Source organism: Castor canadensis, chromosome 7, assembly GCF_047511655.1.
Source record: "Castor canadensis chromosome 7, mCasCan1.hap1v2, whole genome shotgun sequence".
Lineage (NCBI taxonomy): Eukaryota > Metazoa > Chordata > Mammalia > Rodentia > Castoridae > Castor > Castor canadensis.
The window spans coordinates 142,977,897-143,004,092 of NC_133392.1; the positions used below are offsets into that span (position 1 = coordinate 142,977,897).

Consider the following 26,196-nt stretch of genomic DNA (forward strand, 5'->3'; position numbering starts at 1 on the left):
TCACCTATTTTCCCCATCAAAAGTCCTCTGAAGGCTCTCACTATTCCGAGAAACTGAGGGATCCCTTCTCCATTCCCAGTCCAAAGTATAGCCTATTGCTTATGTTTTGCTAGTTAATCTTATTCTCAGAGCCTCTTTTTCCTCATCTGGTAAATAGAGGTGATCTGAAGGATTATCATTTACAATAAAATGGACCCCAGGTATAGTTCTGGTGCAGTGTTTGCTTAACATTTGCAAGGCCCTGGGTTGGTTGGAATGTTTACATATGCAACTGTCCCCAGTCCCCTGGGGGAGCCTCATCCTGATGCCTCCTCCTCTGCCAAGGCTCCCGCTTCTTTATCCCTTCCTCAGTGATGTTTCTCCAGCTCTTCTCCCGCCTCTCAGCAGCCCTGGAAGGTATCAAACTTTTTGTCTACTCTTCAGGTCTGTTTCCCTTCTGACCTCCTGTCCTTTCTGTAACTGGGACTCTCCTGGCTGCTGCTCCCAGCCAACTCTCCTGCTGTCACCTCAACTTGAATCCATCTGGCTCCCTCCCCCACCTGAACACCTGAAAACTTTTTTTGGGGGGTCAGTACTGGTGTTTGAGCTCAGGGCCTCATGCTTCCTAGGCAGGTGCTCTACCACTTGAGCCATTACACCAGCCCTTTTTGTGCTATTTTCCAGATAGGGTCTCGAGAACTATTTGCCCAGGGCTGGCTTTGAACCCTGGTTCTCCTGATCCCTCCCTCCTGAGTAGCTAGGATTTCAGGCATGAGCCACTGGAGCCTTATTTCCAAGTTCCCATTCCTGTAAGCAGCCCCCACGTTTGTCGTCATTCCCTCCCTGACCCATCTGTCAGCTCTCCCCTACTGCCCAGCCTCTCTCCCATGATTTCCTTGTACCACACTGGCTCCTCCAGCCCTGTTTTGCCCAGCTGTCAGAGGGCTTTTTGAATACATTACTTCTGCCATTTCTCAGATTTGGAAGATGCCAGCAGCCAGCCACAAATCTTGAACCATTCCAGCCTCCCTTGGACACCTTCGTGAGTGCCTTCCTTGTGGGCTGTCCAACCCTTCAGCCTGACCCTTGGGATCACCACAGTAAATCTGGCTCTGACTGTCCTTCATTGCCTATCCCTTACAGTCTGGCTAAGTCCCCTTTCTGTCACTCACTCCAATACCCTTGTCCTTGTGCTCCCTGTCCAGCTGCTAGAGGCTCCAGTCATCTCCACTAAGGTCTCTCTGCCCTCCAGTCTCCAGAAACCACCTTGGTAGAGGAACAGGGCCAGAGAGGCCAGCAGGTCTGGGTTCAGCCTTGTGGTTCCCCCATGACCTTGATCAACAATCTACACAAGCTGCCTGCTCTTCCTTGTAGAACAGGGACAACAGCAGCTGTCTTGTAAGATTGTTGGAAAGAGGGCTTTCTTTTCTTTACCTGCACCCAATCTTTCTTTGGCAGCACTGAGGTTTGAACTCAGGGCCTCATGCTTGCTAGGCAGGTGCTCTATTTGAGTCGCGCTCCCAACCCCCCATTCTTCCTTCTTGTTTGTCAAGACCCTGTGTCCCCTGGAGAAACTGCCTTTCTCTCCTTGTGCCCCAACAAGGCCACCTTCTAGGATGGGCCAGGTGGGTGCTCTATAGCCAGGCTGCTGGGTTTGAACCATGGTTCCACTCTTCCTACTCTATGATCTCGTCTGTGTTCATTTCTTCATCTGTAAAATGGGGACCACAGTGAGGTTAAATAACACAGAACTTTATTACAAGATCTAGTATGCAGTAAGTACTCAAAAAAACTTTTTTCTTTTCTTTTTTGGTGCTGGGGCTGAAACCCAGGGCCTTGTATGTGCTAGGTGTGCTTCACCATGAAGCTACACCCCAGCCCCAGATACAGTCTTTAAGCCAGGCTGTGAGAAGGCAGCCACAACTTCAATAGGTGGAAGGCAAAGGACCAGAGGTGGGTGAGTGCTGCAGGGTGTATGGAGAGTGAGGAGCTCAGTGACATGACTGACAGATGTGGCAGGACCAAGGGCTGCCAATTCCCTTGACTTAGCCCAACTGTGCACTCCTGGGTGAGGGGGAGGTCCAGGGCTCTGGTCTGCTAGGTTCTATTCCCAATCCTACTGTCAAGTTCTTCCCAATAGGGAATTTGGGAGGGGTTTCTACACACTTGCCTCCAGGAGAGCTGGGATCACAGACATGGAGTGGTAGGGAATTCCCATAGTCTGGGCATGGGGCAGGATATACCTAGAGATGCTGACATCTCCATAAGCTCCAGTCCTGGGACACACATTCAGACATGCATTGGCAACCAGATCTGTCCCTGGGGGCAGAGATACTCAAGGACATCAAGAAATTACAAACTGAAGGGGCTGCATAGAGGGAGAAAATAACAGGCACCACCTGGACTCAAAACTTTATTTCCTGCTAGAGAGCCCCTCACAAAGGAGCTCGTGGAGCAGAGGGCCAAGGCAGGCAGCACAGAGGCCTTTCTGGCTACTTGAAGAAATAGCAAACTCCACTCCTGATGACACTGGTTGCTCTGACAGTCTACCCACACTCTGGACCCAAGGGCTGCCACGGTCAACACGAGGCCCTACCTCGGCTGAGTCAAATGTGTTTTTACCCTGCTTGGTTTAAAGAGGGCCACTCTATATCAACTCTACTTGCTTTGTCAGCCATGCCCCAATTACCAGGGGGTTGGGGGGGCACGCGCGCGACTGCCAGGCTGGAGGACACCAGGAGATGTGACACATTCTATTCTAGTGCAGCTTGGGCAGACATCTCAAGGAGCCCATCCAGCCCCTGTGAACCGTTCTAGGCTTGGGGAAGCCTCCAGACAACTTGGCTTCCAGACTTTTCAGTGTATGCCACCCCATCTCGGGACAGAACTATTGGCCAGAGGTCAGGTTCCTAGTCCAGCTCTAGTCATCATCCTGGCTCATCTGATAGGTCTGTTTGCATCAGTCCTTGGATTGTGGCAGGAGGAGCACAGTGGCAGTGGCAGGAAGAGCTCTAAGGGAGGTAAGGCCTCCCAGAAAGAGGAGGTGCCGCAAGGGCGGGGTCCCAAGCCCAGGGAAGGGACAGGGAGCTTCTGAGTGGCCAGTAAGACACAGGCAGACAGCCGAACCCTGTGTTCATTTTCAGCCTTTCCATTCCACCAAGCCCAGACCCCACATCCAACCCAGCAGGCCAAACCTGCGTTTGGGGGCAAGGAGAAAGAATCTGGGAGTAAAACGGGTGAGAGCGGCTTCCTTGGGAGCCTGGAAGGTTCAGGGCCACCTGCAGCCATCACCGCAGATTGAAGACCAGGCTGACGGTCAGGATGATGCCCAGGAAGAGGACGAAGGGTAGCCAGGTCTTCACAAAGGCCCCAACACTGACAGGGAGAAGAGCACAGTGAGTAGGAGTGTGGTCCAGAGCCCCATCCAGCCACAACCTGACAGGGTTGCCATATCTAAGGAAGCCCCTGAAACCACACCCTCCTCCCAAACTTGGCCAACCAAGGTTGGGGTCCAGCCTGATGCCCATTAGGGAAGACCAACAACTCCCAATGGAGGTCCTGAAACTGCTGGCCAGATCCAGACTGCTCACCCTCTTTGGGGATCACTGGCTCTATCCATAACCACTTATCTCTGGGAAGAGGCCTCCAGTAGGAGGAGCCAGAACTTCTGTGTGGGCGTGTAAGCCATGAATGCCCTCCTCCACAGCCTCTATTAATGGGACCCACTGGAAGAGTGGGGTGGACGAGTATGAGCAGTGTTGTGATTAGAGCCATGGGGCTGGGAGTGAGGGGCCTGGCTTCAACCCTGGCTCTGCCTCAGTCTGTGACCAAAGCTATGTTCTTCTCAGGGGACCTCTAAAAGCCTTCCAGAGAGGAAAGAAGGTCCCAGAGAGCACAGCTAAGAGGAAACTTGGAGAGAGGCGGCCAGATTAGCCGTGTGTACTAGTTCCAAAGCCTGGAATCTGAAGTGGCCATGCTGTGGGACCATGACAATTCATTTGAATGCTGGGATTAAATTCAGGGCTTCAAGTGCTTTACCACTTGAGTCAAGCCCCAATCCTTTTGCTTTTTTAGTTTTTTTTTTCAGATAGGGTATTATACTTTTGCCTGGGCCTGTCTTGGGATTGTGACCCTCCTACCTCTGCCTCCTCAGTAGTTGGAATTAAAGGCATGTACCACCACATCTGGCTTGTTTTTGAGGTAGGGTCTCATGAACTTTTTGCCTGGGTTGGCCTGCAACTGTGATCCTCCTGATCTCTGCTTCTAGAGTAGCTAGGTTATAGGCATGTGCCACCATGCCCAGCCCTGAGCTCTCTTTACTGTGAGCTGAGACTAATGTCTTGGACTTCACAGATCATAAGACTGTGACTTCAAAGCTCCATCTGGGCTGTCACTGGGCCTACCTGCCCAGAACCCTGTCTCTCACAAAGGATGCATGGGAAAGGACCTTGTGGGGGCAGTCAGCACATTATCTGTGAGGATCTTTCACAATGCCTGAGTATAGGGTACTGGAGTCTCATGGATTCCCAAGAAGACAGAATCATTTACTGCCATCTTACCAAGGACAGCGACAGCCTGGAGGCCATGGCAGTTACCTAGGGCATCACAGTGAGCAAGTGACAGCGAGGCTGGGGACCCAGGTGGAACTGGACTTTGGCACAGCCACTCACTTTCCACCAGGAACTCAACTAGTCATTCTAGAATCTTCATAGTTCCAAGCAGCTCCAATTGTCCCTACAGACTAAGATACTACAGCAATGGCCTCAACAGGACCGTTGGGGTGCAGCTCACCTGACGTATTTCCCATACAGCAGGCAGAAGCAGCAGAGTGTCACCATGTTCCAGTTGGTGCTGTTGTTGTAGTGCATCAGGTTCAGGGCCAATGCCACATGTGAGTGGCAGTTGTCACAGCAGAGATTGTGCTGGAGGTGCAGAAGGACTGGGTTAGAATGGATTGGAAAGAACCAGCTTTAGGACTGCCTGCCATCCCAGCCCACCTACCATGCGATGCTTGTACTCCTCAGAGGCGTCATGCACAGCTGTGTCCCATGCATTGGGCCCACTAGCGTATACTTGTGCAGGGTCCAACTTCCAGTACCTAAGGGGAGAGAGGGGATTCTAGGCAGTGGCTCAACTCCCTTGTGGCCTCTCAGCTTTATGAATGCTCTCTGTAGCCTGCTATGTGCCTGGCCCTGAACTGGGTCCTGAGGCCATGGGGGTAAGTAAGATTCTGAGCAAGTGTCATACAGAAGACAACTGTTAACACAGGGTAAGATGCCCAGTGCCATAGTGGATCCTAGAAGGACATGGAACTAATTTAGTCAGGGGTGCTAATGGTCTGGATATTTCTCCCATTCATATGTTGAAATCCTATCCTCCAAGGTGATAGTGATAGGAGGTGAGGCCTTTGAGAAATGACTGAGTCTTGGGGAGGGGTGGGGGGAACCTTTATGAATGCAATCAGTGCTGTTGTAAGAGAGTCCTGAGAGACCCCTCTCCCTTTCCACCATGTGAAGACACAAAGAGATACTGCAGGCCCTCTCCAGGTGCTGAATCTACCAGCACCTTGATCTTGGCCTTTCTAGCCTCCAGAGCTGCCGTGAGAAATGTTTCTGCTGTTTATAAACCACCCACTCAATGGTATTTTGCCATAGCAACCTAAATGGATGAAGACAGAGGGTGTGAGAAAGCTTTCTGGAGGTATAACAACTAGCTAGTGGGACACAAAAAAGGAAGGTGGGCACTGGAGAATGAGGGAACAGCTTGAACAAAGTGAGAGACATAAAACTGTGTAGTCCCAGAAATTAAGTGACTGAGCACTACTGAAGGATTCAGACAGAGAAACAGGGTGATGGAATGCTGGCAGGTGAGGCAAGCATAGCAGGGGATATATCATGCAGGGACTTGACTGTCACACTGAGGAATTTACCAACCAGCAACACTGTCTAAAGTTTCCCCACTGGGCTTCTGGGGTGAGTGGGAGAGAAGCCCAGGAACATCAAATTGAGTGAGAACCATTGCTCCAAGCAATGGAGTGCCCAAAGGTCTCAGGCCAGGAGTGCCCTCTGGCTATTTTGTAGGGAATGGCTTGGTGGGAGGAGCCTAGAAACAGAAACCACCAGAGCCTGGACTGGTGTTGCTCAACTGGACTGGCAAACACCTAACCCAGAGATCTGGCACACCAGGTGCTTGGTACAGGGCTGCTATGAGGACCTGGCTGTCCCTCTTCTCCACATCTGTCCAATCAGAACTCTCCTTCTCTGCTGGGGGAAGTATACTGGAGGATACTGGCTCCTGCTGTGCACAGGGCCTGGCCTTCTGCTCTAGGCATGAGGAAATTAGCCCTAGGGCCAGTCACACAGGTGTTAATCACTTACTTGGCAGGCTTTCCAAAGGCCATGTTGTCTTCCTGTTGAAGGACAAGAGCAGAGGTCAGTGAGGAACCTACATCCAGGCTGCATGACAAACCTGGATCAGTGGCTGAAGTGCAGTGACTTTGAACAAGATAATGCTAGGGTGGGCAGAAGCTGGGCATGGGCCCACTCAGGGGCTGGTGTGGTAGCTGAAGTGCCAATAAAGGCTTTTCTTTGGGGAGAAGAGGTGCAGCACTCAGGAGATTCTCTGGCCCTCTCTGGGCACTGTTTTCTCTAAATTCTCCGGTCAGTCTTCTCTTATCTTTGATCATGGGCAAGAGGGTTTCTTCATGGTGCAAACACCAGCCCTCTGCCCTCCCAGACCAATGATGATAGCTCACATGAAACTCCTTCTGGCAGCCTGATAGCACTCAAAGCAGGAGGGGAGGCTGCTAGGCCTACAGAGCCTTCCTACAGAGGAAGACACTGTGATGAAGACCTAGGCTTACCATGTTGAGACCTGGGGTATGGGAGTTATGCAGAGATAAGAGTCTGGGTTCAGAACCAAGGAGACCCTATTGATCAAAGAGCTGGCTGAAGAAGATTTATAAAAATACATGATAGTATCTGGGCATAGTGATGCACACCTGTAATCCCAGCACTCAAGAGGCTAGGGCAGAATTATAAGTTCAAGGCCAGCCTGGCCTACACAGTAAGACCCTGCTCCCAAAACAACACAACACAACACACCCCCAAGCTTTGATTTTTAAACAGTGAAAGTATTTTTTAAATAGGTCTTGTTCTGTTAAGATGGTAATGACAACTACTAATATAAACTTGCTGCTGCGACCACACCCCTTCATTCCAGCCTGAAACCTGAGGACAGGTAGATACTCATGCTCATCTGGAGAGAGCCCACTAGACCAGTCTTGGTCCATTCCCAAGGAAAACAGACTTGAGAACACAGCTGGTTCATTCTAGAAGTCCCACCCCAGGAACCATGTCAGCCTCCCCTGTCCCCTCACTTTGGCTCCCACCTTCTGAAGGTCCAGAGATGTGGTTCCTGGATGGTCTGACTCCACTCTTGCCTCTAACCCCTACCCATGTCTCGGTACCCCAGGGGTGGGGGCAAAGGGTTGGACCAGTTACTTAAGAATCCTCTGGCCACACTGCCCTCCTGGCCTGTCCTAGAGGCAAGAGAAGGAAAGGGGTCAAACACTGGTGAGGGGCAGAGGGCTAGGGCCAGAGCTGCATGTTATCTGTGTTTTCCTGGGTCTGGAGAGACAGTTCAGCATTTCATGTAAACCCTGGGACCCTCAAATGCAGGACAAAATGGGACTCACCGAGACAAAATAGGGGCCAGCGAAGTCCCGAATGACTCCTGTGGATGTGCAGATGCCCATGTGGCCAATGATAGGGAAAAACCACCTGTGAAGGAAAAAGACAGGGAAGGGACAGAGCTCAGGGGGTCTTTCAGCCAGTTAGACAGATGCTTCATCCAGAGTGGGAACATGTGAATACAGTGTCCTCTGATGAGTACCCATTAGGATGGTCCAGAAGAGCAGAGAAAGCACAGAAGAGGGAGAACTGTGAATTAATGTACAATGGGATACCCCTGCACCACCACCCAAAGGGCTACAGCTAAAAGGACAAGAACATCAAACACAGGCGAGGATGAGGAGCAATCGGACTCTCCTCTGCTGGGGGGAGTACAGTTTCTATCACTTTGGAAAACAATTGGGAACTTTCCTCTATGTCTCAGCAGTTTCACTTCTGAGTATACAACCAATAGAAATGAGGGCTTATATCCACCAAAGCCATGTATAAGAAAGTTCATAGTGCCTTTATAGCACTGGGAACATTTGTCAAAACTCACTGAACTTGAGGCTGGGGGTGTGGCAGCCCTGGGTTTGATCCCTAGCACTGCAAAAATCAAAAAGAAAATCAAACCTCACTGAAATTGTGTGCCTTTTACTCTATGTAAATTATCTCAATATAAGTTGGTAAAAAAAATAAACTGAGCTGGATATGGTGGTACATGTCCATAATCCCAGTACTTGGGAGACTGAGGCAGGAGGATCACAAATTTGAAGCCAGTCTGGGTTATACAGCAAGGCCCTGTCTCAAAATCAAAATAAGCGGAATGGTGGAGGCTCATGCCTGTAATCCTAGCTACTCAGGAGGCAGAGAACAGGAGGATCAAGGTTGAGAGACCCTATTTCAAAAACAACAACAAAAACACATCACAGACACAAAAAAAGGGCTGCTGGAGTGGCTTATGGTGTAGGCCCTGAATTCAAACCCCAGAACTGCAAAAAAAAAAAAAAAAATCCACCCCCCGCCAAACTGGAAATAATTCAAATGTTCAGCAAAAGTAAAATTAATACGTAAACTGCAGTATAGGCTATACAATGAAACTGTATATAACAATAAAAAGGAAGAAAATTCTGCTACCTACAACACAGACTCTCCCAGACTAAGGCTAAGGGAAAAAAAAAACCTTAACCGAGAGTACAAACTGTAAGTAGTCTGTTTATAGTTCAAAAGAAGACAAGTTCAGAGTTGGTGGAGTGGCGTAAGTGGTAGACCACCTGCTTTGCAAATGTGAGGCCCCAGTGCCACCAAAAAAAAAAGAAGACAAGTTCAAGAGAAGTTAACTCTGTAGCACAACTGCCTGGGAGAAGCACAAGGCAGCTCTGTCTGTGTGGTGGGTACGTGATATGGACCTATGCAAAAATTCACTGAGCTGTGAAGATTTGTGTACCCTGTGGCATATAAGTAAGACTTCCTTATAAAACTTGTAAGGAAGTATAAGAAGAAGGCACTTAAACCAATCTGTGTGTGTATTGGGTGGGGGTCAGGAAAGGGTTCCCCAAGGAAATGAAGAAACATGTGTAAGGACTGAGACCAGGATAAAACATGGTGTATTCCAGGAACTAAAAGTCCAATTTTTTAAAAAGCCACAGGCCTTTATTTATTATTAAGGCAGGATCTTACTGTGTTGCCCAGATTGGCCTCAGACTCCTGGGCTCAAGTGATCCTCTTGCCTCAGCCTTCCAACTAGCTGGAACTACAGGTATGGGCCACTATGAACAATTTTTTTTTTTTTTTGGTGGTACTGGGGTTTGAACTCAGGGCCTCATGCTTGTTAGGCAGGCGTTCTACTATCTGAGCCACACTTCCAACCCATCATGAACAATTTTTAAAAAGCAACTCTCAGGGAGCTGGAGGAGTATTTCAAGGGATAGAGTGCCTACAAGTGTAAGGCCCTGAGTTCAAACACCTTTACTTCCAAAAAAAAAAAAAATTTTCAGATGGACCCCAATATGTAGCACATGGGAACCCCCGATCTGTCTGTAGTCTAAGAACCATGGCCCTACAGGGCCTGGGTGCTGGTGAGACGGATTCAACTTAAGCGGAACTCACAGGGCCAGTGGCCCCAGGTCCCAGTCTCCAGGCTGCCAGAGCATGAGCACAAAGCACCCTGCTAGGGAGGGAGAGACACAGCTCAAGGAAGCAATGACATGGGGCTGGGGCCAAGTCAGCAAAGACTTCACAGAGAAGAGGTGACTTTTAATCTGACCTGTGAAAGGACAGGACAGCAACATGCAGAAAAGAAGGCTCAAGAGGTAGAGTGCCTGCTTAGCAAGTATAAAGCCCTGAGTACAAACCCTAGTACTACAAAAAAACCCACAAAAAAAACAAACAAAACCCCCTATCAGGCAGAAGAGAAAACTCCAAAGCAGCTGTATGGCATGTGTTTGAAGAATGGTGGGGAAGATGAAAAGAAGGCAGAAAGGAAGCCAGTACAGAGGATTCTGCTGCAATCCTGGCCACAGAGGATGGTAGTCCTGACTAGAGTATAGTTGGGAGGGTGAGAAGCAGGTGGATTCAAACCATTTTACAAATTAGACTGGACAGTTTTAAGACTATGGAGGTTTTCCCTGAACCATGCCTTCCTGAGTAGTCACAATATAACCCTAGGCCCCAGATTCATCACTTTATTTTCTTCACAGTATCCATGTACTACTATCTGAAATTATCTTCACTATTTAATGTTATCTGCCTGTCTCTCCCCCACTAACACTTAAATTCCAAGAGAACTAGGATTTTTCTCTCATTTTATTGTCATAACCTTTTTTTTTGGTAGGGCTGGGATTTGAACTCAGGGCTTCATGCTTGCAAAACAGGCACTCTACACCTCTTGAGCCACACCTGTAGTCCATTTTGCTCTGGTTGTTTTGGAGATGGGGTCTTGCAAACTATTTGCCTTGGGTGGCCTCAAACCTCAAATCCTGCTCAGCTCAGCCTCCCAAGTAGCAAGGATTACAGGTGTAAGCCACTTGCATACAGCTTATTGTCATAACTTCTAAGGGAGTACTTGGCACATAGCCACAACTCACTAAATATCTGTTGACTACATGACGAACAAACTCCCTACATTTAAGAGTGGGGGGGTGCAACTGGATAGGAGGAACAGCTCCCAATGTTCTACAGAACAGTAGAGTAACTATGGTTAATAACGACTAAGTGAAATTTCAAAATAGCTAGTAGAAAGCATTTTTAAATGTTCCTAACACAAACAACAAATGATAAATGTCTGAGGTGATGGGTGTGTTGAATACCCTGATCTGATCATCACATATTTTAAATATGTATTGAAATGTCATCCTGTACACTAAAAAATGTACAATTACAATGTGTCAATTAAAAAAAAAGTAGAGTCAGGTTCTGATGTCAGATATAGGTTGAGTTTTGGTTTTGTTTTGGGCAAGTTATTCATACTCATGTCTCGAAGTACCTTGATGGGGGACCATTGGGAGGATTAAATAGGATCTGTTGCAAAATGCTGGGAACACTCACAAGTTCTGTAGCTGTTGAGATATTCAGTAAATACTTGCTATATGACTTATTGGTCTGATAAAGAATAAGTTATTGAAGATCCATAGTGGCCCCAGGATGGACACTCAAGAATTATGGGAAAGTAGCTTACCTGGCGTCTTAGACCCTGATCTCATGACCTCCCCTGAACCTGACTCCTTTCATCTGGCTAGGAAAAGATCTGGCTTTGACCAGTATTCCACACACCACAGCTGTGCCAGGGCTGCTGAAGGAACTCAGAGTGAAGGCAGGAGGCAACAACAAAGCCCTGTGCCTAATGAAGCCCCAGGAAAGAAACCCTCAAGCAGTTTGCTCATCTGTCTGGAAGCACCACAAAGGCAAGCTCCAGAGCTGCTTTGTGAACTACTGTCTACTCAGACCTGGTACATAAGAGGTTCTTGATAGTGACTTAGTGAATGAATAAATTAATTACTAATCCTGGAGCTCTACCTGGGAAGAGAAACCATCTTAGTGGGGAAAACCCAGTGCTGGTTTCTAAGCCTTTATTTCTTCTTATCTGTATGGGGGTGACAGTATCTATTTTCATAGGTTGATGTAAAGGCTGAATTAGAGTGGACATGAAATATTTAGCTGTTTTTATTAGTAGCAACAATTATCTGGCTTTTCATGCAGAATCATCTCTAAGGGGGTGGAAAGATCATTGGGTGTAGTTTCCTTCCTTGATCTCCCTTCCAAAGGGAGATCTATTTCTAACTTTGCACTCCTTGTTAGCAACATCACCTTCTCTCTCTTGCTGGTGGGTGAATCCTGTGAAAGGAGCATGAGCCCTTTGATAGGCACCGGTACCTTACCCATCTTGATCTTATTAACACCTGCACATAGATCTGAGTAGACTGGGATGTGAGCTGCTTCTGGGCAAAATGACTGGGGATCATGGTACTTCCACTTCATATTGCTACCAGTTCTCTGCAGCGGACCATGCTACAAATGGTATTTTTGAAAATGAGGAAAGGCCAAAGAGATCTTAGGATAGCATGATGGGTTTTAGCAAAACCAATACACTTCCCAAGGATTGCTCCCAGTTACTCTCACATTAACCTTTTATTTTCATAGCACTGATTACTATCAGAAGTTCTCCTTACTTGTTTCTTGTTTAGCCACCAAGATTTAAACTCTATGAGAGAAAGCACCATTAACTGCTTTTTTTTTTTGGCTATATTGGGGGTTTGAACTCAGGGCCTTACACTTAATAGGCAAGTACTCTACCACTTGAGCCACCACCACCACTGTATATTCTTACTACCTACAACTATCTGGACACATAGGAACCACTTAGCAGATGTATTAAAAGAACATTAAATGAATTAATAAACACATGTTAGGCTTTTTTTTTTTTTTGTGGTACTGGGTTTGAACTCAGGGCCTTATGCTTGCTAGACAGGCACACTACCACTTGAGTCACTCCACCAAGCCCCAATAAACATACGTCTTACAAATTTATTTTTAAAGGACTCAGATTTGTCTGCTCTTAAAGAAATGTAAAAGCATTTGAAAACACAAAACTATTCAAGTATTTTAACATACAAAAATTAAGGTCATTTAGCTAGGCATGGTGATTCATACCTGTAATCTCAGCACTCTCGAGGCTGAGGAAAGAGAATGGGGAGTTCGAAACCAGTTTGAGCTATATAGAGAATTTCAGGCCAGCTCTGGCTACATAACAAGACTTTGTCTCAAAAACCAAAAACCAAAAAACCAAAAAACACTAAAGCAAATAATAAATAAATGAAATTGAGGTCATTTAGGATCAGCAACATATAAGGCCAAAAATGATCCCCTTTCCACCCAACCATTTGGTTATTTTTAATAGAGATGAGAGAGGATAAGAGAGAATAAAATGTGGCTAGCAGTCAGCAAGCTAAACCAGGCCCCCAGTGGCTCACACCTGTTATCCTAGCTACTTAGGAGACACAGATCAGGAGAATGTTTGTTCCAAGCCAGCCAGAGCAAATAGTTCGCAAGACCCTATCCCAAAAATGGGCTGGTGGAGTGGCTCAAGGTGTGGGCCCTGAGTTCAAGTCCCAGTATAACACGAAAGAAATGGAGGGAGGGAGGGAGGAAGGTGGCTGTGAACGTCAGAGTGAAAAAGTTTGGCAAACTGTTTATTGTCACCATCTGTGAAGGTTGAAGTAGGAGGGCAGCAAGCAGCACCTGTGCACCTGCTTCTCTACTGACCAAGGCCTTCCTTCCTTCTTCGGGGGAGGAAGACACCCTGGGGATCAGACCCTGCTTTGCAACTGAGATGGTGTGAGACAAAGGGTTCGACTCCCAGACCTCTGGGGGACCTTCCAACGTTGACATCCCAGGAGCCGTGGTGGCCCAACTCCCCCCCCCCGTACTTCCAGACGCAGAGGATGTCCTGCGTAAGCATTTGCGCATTGAGCGAATAAGCGGGTGAATGAATGAAGGTGTCTCCTCAGACCCTAGGGGCGCGTCTTCTCTAGAGACTGCCAGCCAGTCCCTGGTCATTCCCGCGGACCTACACTCGTCTTTTCCCGGACTAAAACAGGTGTAATCGCGGCAGGGAGAGTGTCCTGCGGTCTGCGGAACCGGCACCGCGCGGGTGGTGGGGTTCTAATTTGACTTCGCGAGGGGTACGAGCCCTAGTTTGCTGCGTGTCGGGGCCGGAGACTGATTCGAGCCCGGCCAAGGCCGACTCAAGGGCCTCGGCTCTCCCTGGACCCTCATCAGCTCAGCCCGACACCTGAGGAGACTCACGTGAGCACCGGGATGGGCGTCCATACCACGCAGTAGGGGAAGCGGCTCCGCTCCACATCCATGGTTACGCCGCCGCAGCCGTGGTACTGCTTCATGTCCGTCTCGGCCGCCGTCGGCGCCTCCACTTCCGCCATCCCGGGAGGGGGCGGTGGCGGCAGCAACAGGAGCGGAGAACTCCCTTCCGCTTCCGCCATGCTGTGCGCGCCCCGCTCCGGCCTGCTCCGCTCCGGCGCCACTTGTGCCCGTGGCGTCACTTCCTGGCGGTGGAGTCCGCGCCGTTGGCTTTCCCCCGGGAATTGGAGCCGCGTCTCTTTGGGCCTGGCCGCCAGCCGCACCTGCACTGCCCTCAGGCAGCTCGCAGTCTAGCGCCGAGACCCCCGACCAACTCCAATCAGTACGCTGGGTGGGGTAGGGTGCAGGCGCTATGTATTGGGCACTTGGCATACATTGTTCCTAATTCCCATAAACTGATTAGACGTACAAGTTTAGGTATTTTCCTGTTACAAGTGAGAAACTGAAGCAGTAGTGGGGGAGGTAAGGGGCCACGACTCAAACCTAAGTCTTTATATCTCCTTTGAGTTTCACTAACCTCTCATGAATTAGTGAAAAAGGAAGGCAGACTAAAATCTTTGTGTGTGTGTGTGTGTGTGTGTGTGTGAGAGTGAGAGAGAGAGCGAGAGCGAGAGCGGGAGCAGGGGAGCGAAAAGATATTTGAGCTGAGTCTTGATGTTTGCCAGGTGGCATAGGGGGAGGGGGTTGGATGCAGCGGTGCAAAAAAAGGAAGGCCTCTCCTGCACTGTGTGCAGGAGAGTGTGGCTATCATCCTGTCTGGAGTAAATCAAGAGACTTAGATGTGATCCAATTCCTTTTTTGTTCAATTAGAAAACTGAGGCTCAGGGAAGTTAGCAATTGTCTCTAATCACCCAATAATGCTGAGAGGCCAGGCTCTGATCTTGGAGTCTTTTGGCTTTTAGAGTGATGCTCAGACAAAGGATATGAAATCTGCTGCAGTGGGGAGGGGTAGTGTGGAAAACGAGGAAGGCATCCATTAAAAATCAAGTGAAATGAAAGTCTGGACAAATGTACTCAGGAGGATGGGAGGTGTGCCTTTTGAGAAGGTCTTTCTTTAATAGAACTACTCTCCCTCAACATTAATATACAGAAAGCCTGTTGTTCTGTTTTTGGCACAAACATAATACTTCAATGTATTTTGGGTATGTCTGTCAGTACTATGGAATTCCTAAAGCCCTTGATATCCATAGCTAGTACAGTTCCTGGTGCAGAACAGATGCATCAGGAGCTATGAACTATGCAAAACAGATGCACCAGAAACTATGCACAGACCTGTTAAATAGTCACTGTTTATTGATGGAGTCAATGAATTGACATCTTCTAAAGGCCTCACAGGTATCACAGCTGAAAATTATTCTAACCCGATCAAAATCCTTGAGCATGTTTGTACTTCTCCCGTGACCCTGTGTAGTGTGTGATCCTTGGAAGGCACCAACAAGCATTTAGTGCAGAGCTTGGAATGGATTAGGTGGCCAGTATACAGTTGTCAGATGAATAAATTACATTGCTTTGTGATTCAATCACTGTGGTTATCCAAGCTCTTCTGTACTACAGGCTCCAAGGAAGGTCTGTGCCTTCGACATTCCTCTACTATCACTGTCAACTATTTGCCCTTTAAGCAAAGAAAGTCTCTCAGGGTTTGCCACAAATTCAATCGTACTACCATAGCACCACAACCTTTCCATTGCACTTAGTGTAAGACACAAGTATCTTACCATGGTTTACAAGGTCCTACATTTCTGAATTGTACCCCTTTCTTGTTCACAGCCACCTGGACTTTTTCCAGTTCCTTTCATGTGCCTGCTCTTTCACATCCAAGGACACGATGCACACTGTTGCCCTCTGCCTGAAATATACCCCTTACCTAAACTAGCTAGCATTTGTTGGGTCTGGAGACCTAAGGCAGATGAGTGAGTATCCCATTCCCCATGGAGGGCAATATCATTCCTACATCCTGAGGAGATGGAGGCCTGCATTCCTACAGCCTAAAGGAGAGATACAGATCTGCCACAGGGCTGATGAGCAAAATGCTCTCAAGATTGTTTCCCCTCCCCCAATAAAGGTGCAAACCAAACCAGTTCACCTGAGAAAGCCCGCGAATCCATGGCCAATGAGAAAAACCCACCTAACCCAGAGTTAGAAGGTACATAAAAACCTCAGCCTTCACCTGAGCAGCAAGTTACCAGCTTCCGGGCTCCGTGGCACTTCCCTAGCTGTAGCCTTTCCTTTCTCTGTAATGAATCCTACTTTATATACTGGCTTTGGCTCATCATTCAGCCAGTTCTCTGGCCTGTGAAGGCAAGGACCTTCGACACCAGCACGTAACACTTCCATTCATCCTTCCAGTTTCAGATTAAATGTCACTTTCAGCTGGTGGAGTGGCTCAATGGTAGAGTGCCTCCCTAGCCAGCATGAAGTCCTGAGTTCAAACACCAGTACTGCCACAAAAAAAAGAAAAAAAAAAAATTGTCACTTTTCAGAGAACTGATGCTTGGGCCTGTAAATTAGCCCCTGATAATCTCCCTTGCAACACCCTAGCCTTTGTTTTTATAGTACAAACTGAACTAGACACTCCTTGAGGGCAGACTGTGTCTTGTTCATTTCTGTAAACCCAATGCTTAGTATAGTGCTTAGTAAGTGGTATTTAATGAATATTCATCAAACTGAATGAGTGATAAATACTTAGCAGGCTTGGCATCACATACTACCTCTTGGTGCTTTGAGCCCTGAAAAGGGGCTTCTCCAGGTTGATGTGCACAGTGCTCAGGCAATGGTTCTGACCAGCGCCAGATCCCTACTCTATGGCCTGCATCTTTCTCCCTTTTTTGGCCTGGGCAGCTGAAGAAGTGGGTCATGACAGGATCAAGTATCTCCTCTCTCCCAGAAGCTGGCTCCATCTCTGATTCCTGTGGGGTCCCTCTCATAGGCTTGTCTTCCACCCCAACCCATCCACAGGGCCCAACTCTCACATACACAAATCACCTTGGTTCTCACTCAATGTAACAGCCGTTCTGGTCTGTGCCTTTGCTTCCTCTGCTCCTTCTTCCCTTTTCACCCACAGACAGATGGGAAATCTCCATCAAAGACTAACACTGCCTTCCAGGCTCAAAGGAGCACAGCAGGGGCCTGGAAGAAGCTCCTCTTACACAGAGAGCTTGGGACAGGATTGATAGGGTTCAGAGCTGCCCCTCCCCCAACACGTACACCAACCAAAAATAGGAATGACCATCTGGATCCACTTATGGGGCTGGCTGGGGGAGGGAAGGATGGCAGAGTGGGGGCTGTCAAGCTGGCAAACCTTTGAGGGTGGGATGCTGCTTGTTTGAAGGTTGAGCTGGGGCACTTCCTGGTTTTTTTTTTTTTTTTTTTGTGGTACTGGGGCTTGAACTCTGGGCCTATGCCTTGAGCCACTCCACCAGCCCTTGTTTTTTTGGGAAGGGTTTTTTTGAGATAGGGTCTCAGGGACTATTTGCCTGGGCTGGCTTTGAACCTTGATCCTCCTGATCTCTGACTCCTAAGTAGCTAGGATTACAGGCATGAGCCACCAGTGACAGCTCACTTCCTGTTTTGATGGGAGTTAGGGTACACCCCTTCTTCCCCCAAATTGGCCCTGTGTAAGGCTCCCCATTGGCCAATTCCACATGTCCTTTCCAGTCTCCCTCCTACTTGTTCAAGCTAGTCTCACCAGCTCTGCTTTTCATACCATGTCTTTCTCACACTGTTCCTTAATCTGGAATGCACTTCTTTTATATCATGTTCAAGGTTTCAGGCAAATGGTCCTCTTTGCTCCCAGAGCATGAAGGCTGTGTCTCCACCTATTGAATATTCATGTGCACTTGCATTAGTGTTAGCTGTTTACAAGTCTTTCTCCCCCCAAGAGACTGTGAACTCCTTTCTGAGAAAGGGACTGACTGGGTCTACTTGGCCCTGCAGTCAGCAGGACACCTGGAAGATAGAAAGTGCTCAGAGAATGTCCCATGAGTTATTTGTTGATGACAGATCAACAAATACGAAGAATCACCTCAACCAATAATCCTGCCATACTGCAGGATGGATTTGCTGCAGGCATGATGCATGGGTGTGGCACGTGGAAAGGCAGTGTCCTTCATTTTGCAGCCTTTCTTTTCAGCTCTGTTATTATTCTTTCTGGCTGTTAGAAACTGGGTCTCTCTCTATATCTATTATAGCTCCAGAAATTTTCATGATTGGGAAAGGGTCAAAGTGACTAACACAATGCAAGAAACCATTTGACAACAGACTCTAACACTTTAAACATCAGAGTTCACAAAACTATTTCCTTCTTCACTCCCATTTATAGATGGGCAAACTTATCCAGGGTTATAGAAAGCACAACTAGGACCAGAATTTAAGTCTCCTACTTTGGGGCAGGCAGGAAAACATGAGGTTAAACATGTAGACTCAGGAATCAAGTGGGCCCAGTGTCTGAACCCTAGCTCTGTCAGTGACTGTCACACTTCAGGAAAGTAGCTGAATTTGTTGGAACACCAGTTTCCTCAGCTTTAAAATAGAGACAAATCCAAATTTTATTGGGGGTTTTGTCAGGTTAGATGGCTTACACCTGAATGATGCCTAGCCAAGGTAAAGATTCAATGCATTTTGGTGCATCTCACTATGAATCGGGTTCACCATCACTGAATCTCGGCATGATCTGGAGCCTGCTCTGGTTATCTTGCTGCATTCACAGGAGGTTTAAGGACTTGCTGGAGGTCTGAGGACATATCACAGTTGGAGCTCTAAACTCAGCCCTGGCTGTTTTTACTGGCAATCCCTTTTAGGGTCACTATATAATGGTGAAGGGAGACCAGCCTGAGAGTCTGTAAGTCAACATAAAGTAGGTATATATTTTGGCCTCATTAGGGCTAGGACCTACTTTATTTAAAGAAATGAGTGGGAGCAGTAGACAGAACCACTGAGTGGCACATGCCTGCTATTATGCCTGTCAGAATTCCTTCAATCTGCCTGCTTTCCCTGCCAGACATATTGACGTCCCAAGGCTTAACAAAGAGCCTGGAACTCAATAGTAGTAGAAAGTATTGGAGAGGACTTATGTTTCACTGTGAAACCCAAAGCTCAGAGACCATGCACAAACCCCAAATCTGCTATTCCATACTTCCAGATAATCTGTAGGCTACAGGAGGGAAGGGACTGGGTTGGTTATGTGCATTTTCTGTAAGTCAGTACCTAGTCCAATGCCAGGTATACAGTAAAAGCTCAAAAGTATGAGGACTTACTTATTTTTAAAAAATAACTTTTTTTTTTTTTTTGAGGATTAAACTCAGGGCCTTGGCATGCTAAGAAAATGACTTGAAAACCTGTACTAGGAATTAGAGAGCAAGAGATTCAGTCCTGGCCTTGCTTCTCATTCTCATCCTGGGTGGGGCAATTCACCCCTTTCCTTGATTCTCTTTGGAACTCATTGTCTATGTTTGTGTAATTCACATTAGAATGAACCTGGTGCAAGGCTCTGAGTTCAAACACCAGTATCACTAAAAACAAAAACAAACAAAAAACTTCAAATCTCTGGGCATGGAATTTTTTTTTTTTTTTTTAAATTCTGGGTGACTTTGATGTTCAGCTAGGGCTGGGAACCACAGAACTAGCTAACTTCTCATTGCCTCTCAAGTTCTGCAACTGCATGTTGGCATGCTTCTAAGCATAGAGATTGGCAACAGGCCTCTGGGGCCACACCTGCCCACACAAACACAGAAGTCCCAACTTGTAATGTCTGCTTTGCTATGCATTGACTGTGTGGGTTCATCTGAACCCAGGACCTCTATCAGCAGGGCTGGTGAGAGCTTTGGATGAGTCACACATTCAGAGTGGTTTAAAAATGGAGTATCAGCCAGGTGCCACCTGTAATCCTAGCTAGAGATCAGGAGGATCACAGTTTGAAGTCAGCCCAGGCAAATAGTTTGTGAGACCCTATTTCGAAAATTCCCAACCCCCCAAAAAAGGTAATGGAGGGCCTGGCCAGGCACTGTGACACGCACCTGTGGTTCCAGCTACTAGGGAAGCTAAGGCAAAGGATGGCTTGAGCTCAGGAGTCCAAGATCAGCCTGGGCAACATAGTGAGAACTCTCTTTCTCTCTCTCTCCCCCTCCCTCCTTCCCTCTTTCCTCATGCAGTAAACTTAAATGCATATTGCTCAGTGACAGAAGTTATGTTTGAAAAGGCAATATATTCCATGATTCCAACTACATGACTTCCTGGAAAAGTCAAAACTATAGTCAGTGAAAGTATCAGTGATACTTTTTTTTTTTTCCTGTGGTACTGGGGCTTGAACTCAGGGCCTACACCTTGAGCCATTCTACCAGCCCTTTTTTATGATGGGTTTTAGAGATCAGAAGGATTGCAATTCAAAGCCAGCTCAGGGAAATAGTTTGTGAGACCCTATTTCAAAAAAACCCATCACAAAAAAAGGGCTTGTGGAGTGGCTCAAATAGGTCTCGAGTACAAACCCAGCACTGCAAAAAAAAAGAAAGAAAAAGTGGCGTGGCTGTATAATTTTGATTTCTACCAGTAATCAATGAACAGCCGTCCACATCCTTGTCAGGTAGTATCATTAAACATTTTTTTAGCCAACCTAGTAGGTGTGTACAGTTTTCTGTTTTCATTTGCTACTCCCTAATGACATGGTAAACATTTTTACATTTTTTTTTTACATACGGATGTCCAATTGTTCTTGCATAATTTGAAGACAACTGTTCTTTCCCCACTGAATTGACTGCTCTTTTGTCAAATATCAGTTGGCTATATTTGTGTGGATCTATTTCTGGGTTTCCTATTCATTCCATTCGTCTATTCTTTTGCCAATACTACTCTTACTTATTTACTTCTTTCTTTTTGGTGGCACTGAGGTTTGAACTCATGGTCTCACGCTTGCTAGGCAGGCACTCTTACTGCCTGTTAGGATTACAGGTGTGAGTCACCAGTACCTGGCTCACGTATCTCCCATTCAAGTACTCACCAGGCCCTACTCTGCTTAGTTTCAGAGATCAGACAAGATTGGGCCCATTCAGGGTGGTATGGCTGTAGACTGGGTCCCCTGTCTTTAAAGTTTATTTTTTCAGGTATTTCATCACAATGTTTAAACTAACAGGCAGACTAATTAATGCAAGGTGTTAATAATAGGGAAAACTGAGTCAGGGAGAGAGGGGTATATGAAGTTCACTGCTCAATTTCTGCTCAATTTTCTGTAAGCCTAAAACTGCTATAAAAAAAAAAAGGCTATTATGTGTTGGCTCATGCCTGTAGTCTCAGCTACTTGATAAATAAGGATTAGAAGGACTGTGGTTGGAGGCCAGATTGGGCAAAAGTGAAACCCCATCTCAACTAATAAAGTGGGCATGGCAGTATGAGCTTTCCATCCCAGCTACACAGGAAGTGTAAATAAGAGAATCCCTTGATCCTCTTACCTGGCATGGCCAGGCAAAAATGTGAGACCCTGTTTAGAAAATAACTAAAGCAAAAAGGGCTGGGGGCATGGCTCAAGTAGTAGATTACCTGCCTAGCAAGGATGAGGCCCTGAGTTCAAAACCCAGAATTCTAAAGGTGCCTCCTTGCCTATAGGATCAAGCCTAGTCTCTTACTAAGCACAGGATTTCCTTGATTTGCCTCTCCAGCCAAACTGAATTACTCGGGGTCCAGGGAGGAATATGTGATATTGCACTACTGGCATGGCCTTAGATACTGTTCCTCCCTATGTGGTCTGGAAATATCTTTCTTGAAGTTTCTATAGACTTGAATTTTGGAACACAGAAGAATACCAGCCTGCAGTACCTACCTCCTAACACTACCTACCTTAAAGCAAGCATAGCCAGCTGGCCCAGATTCTTTTCAGAGATACCTTTCCAGAGGTACAAAGAAAAGAATCATAAAGTTTCAACTATGAAAATATATTACCACAGTACTAAACCACAAATACCAAACTGCATTAAGGGACTTAAGAGTGGAGTAGCAAGTTCCAGGAGGCAAAGTACAATATTTTAAATTTGAGAGGTACTCAACATCTCTTGGCTTCTGCAAAAACTAATAGTTCAAGGTAGTTTGCAGTTTATTACATTGCATTAATCTTTTTTTTTGGCGGCACTGGGGTTTGAACTCATGCTTGCTAGGCAGGAGCTCTACCACTTGAGCCACTCTGCCAGCCCTTTTTTGTGTTGGGTATTTCTGAGATAGGGTCTTGTGAACTATTTGTTCAAGGCTGGCTTCGAACCGTGATCTTCCTGAGAAGCTAGGATTACAGGCATGAGCCACCAGCACTCAGTTTACATAACTTTTTTTAATGGCAACTAACTTGTTAGGACGTAAGTACTTTCTAAGTGACTTGAACTATTAGGTATTTCTTTTGGCTTAGGGGCTCCATGAAAAAATTACTAGGTGCTGTGAGCTGAGAAAATTTGGAATCCTCTGATAATCTAGGACATATCAATTTAGTGGGTTATAACCAGTATTTTTCTCTTAATAAAATAGAAAGGAACATGGAATATACTGCATGTAGCAAAGGTAAGTGTTACTGTGTAAAACTTTTTGCATGTGTATCTTGGGTCACTGTGTGAAAGGTATATTTCTCATTTGGGTTCTTTTGAAAAAGTCTGAAAAACTACTAGCTTCTTCTTTTATAGGAGAGAAAGCCAGGGATTAAAAAGCTGATTATGGCAAATCACAGCCACCAGAGCTGGACTTTGTGCTCAGCCCTTCTGGGCTGAGTGGCCATTGCTCACAGCGATCTTGCAAGGCGTATCTCATTCTGCCTAGTGGAGGTGTGGTTACTCAAGGTCACAGAGCTAAAGGTGAGGGACCCAAGACCCATTTGCACAAATGCCACTAGCCACAACTAGAACAAAATGATTTTAATCAATTGCGTCACCCTCACTCTCCCGGGAGCGGAGCAACAAAAAGGCTCGGCTCAGGGCCCCCAGAGGACAGTAAGGCTTATGTGTCTCTCCACACTTCAGGGCCCAGGATGGGCAGGCAGAGGGTGGGAGGCAGGGAGGGAGGAAATGGTGAGTGCCTAGAACACAGGAAAGCAAAGGGGCCCTGGCCAGTTCTTGTGCCCCAGGGCCTAGCCCCAATACTCCTGCTCCTCCGTCCCTGGTTAAAGAAAGGTCATGGAGAAGAGACAGAGGGGAGCAAGTCCCAGCAGCAGGAGAAGCAGCAGCAGTTGTTTCCTTCACCAATAAATATACTTCATTACCAAGCTAAAAGAAGAGAGGGGTGGGAAGAGGGACTGGAGTGGGCAGGAAGGGGGAGAAGCTGCCACCTGTGTCGCTGGGATTAAAGCAATGAGATGGTGCCAAACCCCCCACCACTAGTCTCACCGCCCCACCATCTTAAAACTGAAAAAGCTTTTAACATGGCCCTCCTGTCCCCAGTGCTGCTCTGAAGCCTGACTGAGAGGAGGCACCTGGCAGAGACAGGGTTGGAGTGGAGGGTGTGGAGAGGAAGAGAGGCTGCTTTTCCCCAGAGGTTGCAGCTGGAGGGCTGAAGCCAAGGAAGCATGGAGGGGGAGGGGAAGAGGGAGGGAGGGAGAGGTTTGGTGGCTGGGGTGACTGCTGCATCCAGTGTAAAGCTTGGGGCTGCTGAGAAGGGAGAGGGCTGAGCTAGGGACATTCCCACCCCCTCCCCCCAGAGCAGCAGGGGACCTAGAAAAGCCATCACTTCTTTGGTCTTTGTGGCGGCTAGGCTCAGCAAGTAGGGTAGGAAGGAGGGCAGAAAGGGCCGAAGGGCCTTAGTAGGAAGGGCCACCTCAGCAGAGTAGGCCTGGCTGGGAGCTCTGGCAGAAAGGTCACAGTGAGGCCAAGGAGCGCCCGAGGAGAGTGGCCATGGTGCAGAAGTGGCAGCATAGGGGCAGAGGGTATGGTGCATCTCCCCCCACCCCTCCAGGTCCCTCAGGAAAGCCAGAGCCCTCAGAGGTGGCCAGGCCCAGGGGCAGAGCCACAGCAGATGCCCAGGAGTGAGTGAGGAAGCTCCACTGCCACCAGGGCAGGTAGTCTGGCCTTGCCCATTCCAGGGTTCCCATCCTTCCTTTGCTCCATCCTAACACTGGTGGCTGTGGAGGGACCTTCCCTGAAGACCTTGGGAGAGCTAGCCCTGCAGGCAAGAGAGGAAGAGTGGCAACAGGCCAAGGCTAACTTTTACCAGCTGAGAGTTCCACTCTCTTCCTGCTGCCAACTGAAGGGCAGGGCAGTCACTGAAGACAGCTTTACCTCTTGCCTCTTCATCAAAGGCAGAGGAGTTTTGTGGCAGGCCAGAACCCTCCAGGGATATGGAAGCAGAAGGTGGGGACATACAGAGGGACTTCCCCTCCTGCTTTCTGCTCAGAGCTGGGGACAGTCAAGGGACAATCAGCCCAAGAGTCTGAAAGCAGCAAGTTGCAGGAATCCCCACCCCCAATGCCAAACTAACAAACAAAACAAGGGAAATGAAAAATGGGGGTGGGAAGACAAACCAAATCAGAATCCCCTGACCTCCTGCCCAGGGAGGAGGGTCAGGCCAGTAGCAGGGGCTAGGGCTAGGAGTGTCTAGCTGGGCCGGCACTGCACTTGGCCCTCTGAGCTGTCCTCATCATCTGAGGCTCCAGCACCCCCACTGCTCAGGCCTGTGATCCGGTAGCCCATGTTGAGCAGCATCACTTCCAAGGGGTCTGCATTCATGCGCCGCTGGTTTGCCTGAGAGGCACCCTCCATGTCCTCCACAACTCGGCCTGTGAGGTCTTCACTCTGTGGTGGAGGAAGGGACAGGTCAAATGGACTCAGGTTGGGTCGGATACCAGGACATATAAGGAAAGGACATGTACCAGGACATATGCACAGGGGTGGGGAGAGAGAAACACAGATTAAACTACATACACTGGGGGATATACATACCAGGAGATGTACACAGGTGGAGGGGAACACACACCTCAGGATATGTACAAGAGACACACTACACCAGATTATGTATACATGGGTGGGTACATAAGGTAAAACCTAGGAGGACACATGCACACTGGATGCATGGTGTGGGATACTGCATCAGGATACATCTGAGAGAGGGCACACATGAGTGGTATTTGCCTCTCCCACTGTTCTGTTGCACGTCTAACAGCCCTTTCTTTTTCTTTTTCCTGTTCTCCCAAGGAAGGCTTCCTCATGGTCCTCTTTACAAGTCATAGGACTGCAGTCAGAATTACCATGCAATTTGGGTTTTGTCAGCTGGGAGGGGTGGAGGTGGGGCAGAGAGGCAGGCAAGACCTGCAGTGGGCTCAGCTGGCTCCCCACACAGGGCATGGAGGGGCAACACCAGCTCTCCACCTCAGCATGTGTGCTCTCTCCCAGATATATCCTGATGCAGTGTCCCACCAACATGCATCCCATTGTGTATGTACCCTCCAGATGTGTGTCCCACCCATGTATACATAACCTGGTGTGGTGTGTCTCTTCTACATTGTGAAGTGATACACAGGTATCACTTCTGAGTCCTCACAGCAACCATTTCCAGTATAGGAATGGTTAAGTCTTGCAGATGCAAGTGAAGGCAGAGGGGAGGCATTCAAAGTTAGGATTACCAGACTCCAAAGCCTGCACACATCCCTGTGACTGAAGGATCAACCCCTGAACAGCTCTGAGACATCCTTCTCATGAGGAGCCACGGATGGTCTAGTTCTGTCTGCCCTCCTGCACCCGTGTTCTTGGTGAATGGGCACCTCATCTTCATAGCTAACTCAAGGGTATATTCCAACTTTTGCCTCCAGAACTGCTCACTGCATTTGGAGCATTCCAGGAATGGGGGAGGGAGAGTAAGTTTCCCACTTTGAATTAGCCTTAGTCACCCCAGCAGCTTCTAGCCTATATGGCTCATTTCTCATCTCAGACTCAGCCAGAGGCTCGCACAGGGTCCCTAGTTTTTCCTTCTTGTTTGGCTTTGGCTGCTTGGCCTGTACCCTTACCTCTGGTCGGGGGTTCCAGAGTCGTACAACAGGATCTATGCCGCTGGTGGCCAAGAAGCAGTAGCTGGGGTGTGGCTGTAAGCAGTTGACGATAGATTCATCTCCCTGGAGCACACGGACTAGGTTGGTGGTCTCCTTTTCCCAGATGAAGAAGGAGCCATCATCAGAGCCACTGACGATGTACTGAGCGTTGCTGGCGGAGGGGGGGCAAAGGACAAGGAG

At 47.8% G+C, this 26,196-nt stretch overlaps 2 protein-coding genes and 1 long non-coding RNA gene across 4 annotated transcripts in view; 1 reads left to right on the forward strand and 2 right to left on the reverse strand.

The window, feature by feature from the left end:
• Window positions 1-1,715: 1,715 nt before the first annotated feature.
• Window positions 1,716-14,189, reverse strand: Tmem222 (transmembrane protein 222). The gene is made up of 6 exons (XM_020179006.2): window positions 13,953-14,189; window positions 7,676-7,760; window positions 6,357-6,388; window positions 4,981-5,077; window positions 4,771-4,901; window positions 1,716-3,354 (listed from the first exon to the last, which is right to left on the reverse strand). Exons 1-6 carry the CDS (start codon window positions 14,144-14,146, stop codon window positions 3,267-3,269), a joined length of 627 nt encoding a protein of 208 aa, XP_020034595.1. The 5' UTR covers window positions 14,147-14,189; the 3' UTR covers window positions 1,716-3,266.
• LOC141425000 (uncharacterized) lies at window positions 14,173-16,282 on the forward strand. Its single transcript, XR_012450015.1, has 2 exons — window positions 14,173-14,346; window positions 15,792-16,282. It is a non-coding gene; the product is annotated as an uncharacterized lncRNA (long non-coding RNA).
• Window positions 16,283-22,882: 6,600 nt separating this feature from the next.
• Wdtc1 (WD and tetratricopeptide repeats 1) overlaps window positions 22,883-26,196 on the reverse strand; it is a 58,127-nt gene continuing 54,813 nt past the window's right edge. For both annotated transcript variants that reach the window (XM_074080890.1, XM_020157554.2), the window contains exons 15-16: window positions 25,975-26,167; window positions 22,883-24,766 (exon numbers count right to left, since the gene is read on the reverse strand). In XM_074080890.1, the coding sequence (XP_073936991.1) occupies window positions 24,569-24,766; window positions 25,975-26,167 (391 nt within the window). In that variant the 3' untranslated portion in view covers window positions 22,883-24,568. The remainder of the gene's footprint in view (window positions 24,767-25,974; window positions 26,168-26,196) is intronic.

Bases quoted from the DNA above. Each gene is read 5' to 3' on its own strand.
- Tmem222 (XM_020179006.2), bottom strand. From the start codon at position 14,146: ATGGCGGAAGCGGAAGGGAGTTCTCCGCTCCTGTTGCTGCCGCCACCG. The intron at 5,078-6,356 runs GTAAGTGATTAA...CTCTCCCCTTAG, and splicing joins GCCTTTGGAAAGCCTGCCAA to GTACTGGAAGTTGGACCCTG. The intron at 3,355-4,770 runs GTGAGCTGCACC...TCTCCCTGTCAG, and splicing joins CTGTATGGGAAATACGTCAG to TGTTGGGGCCTTTGTGAAGA.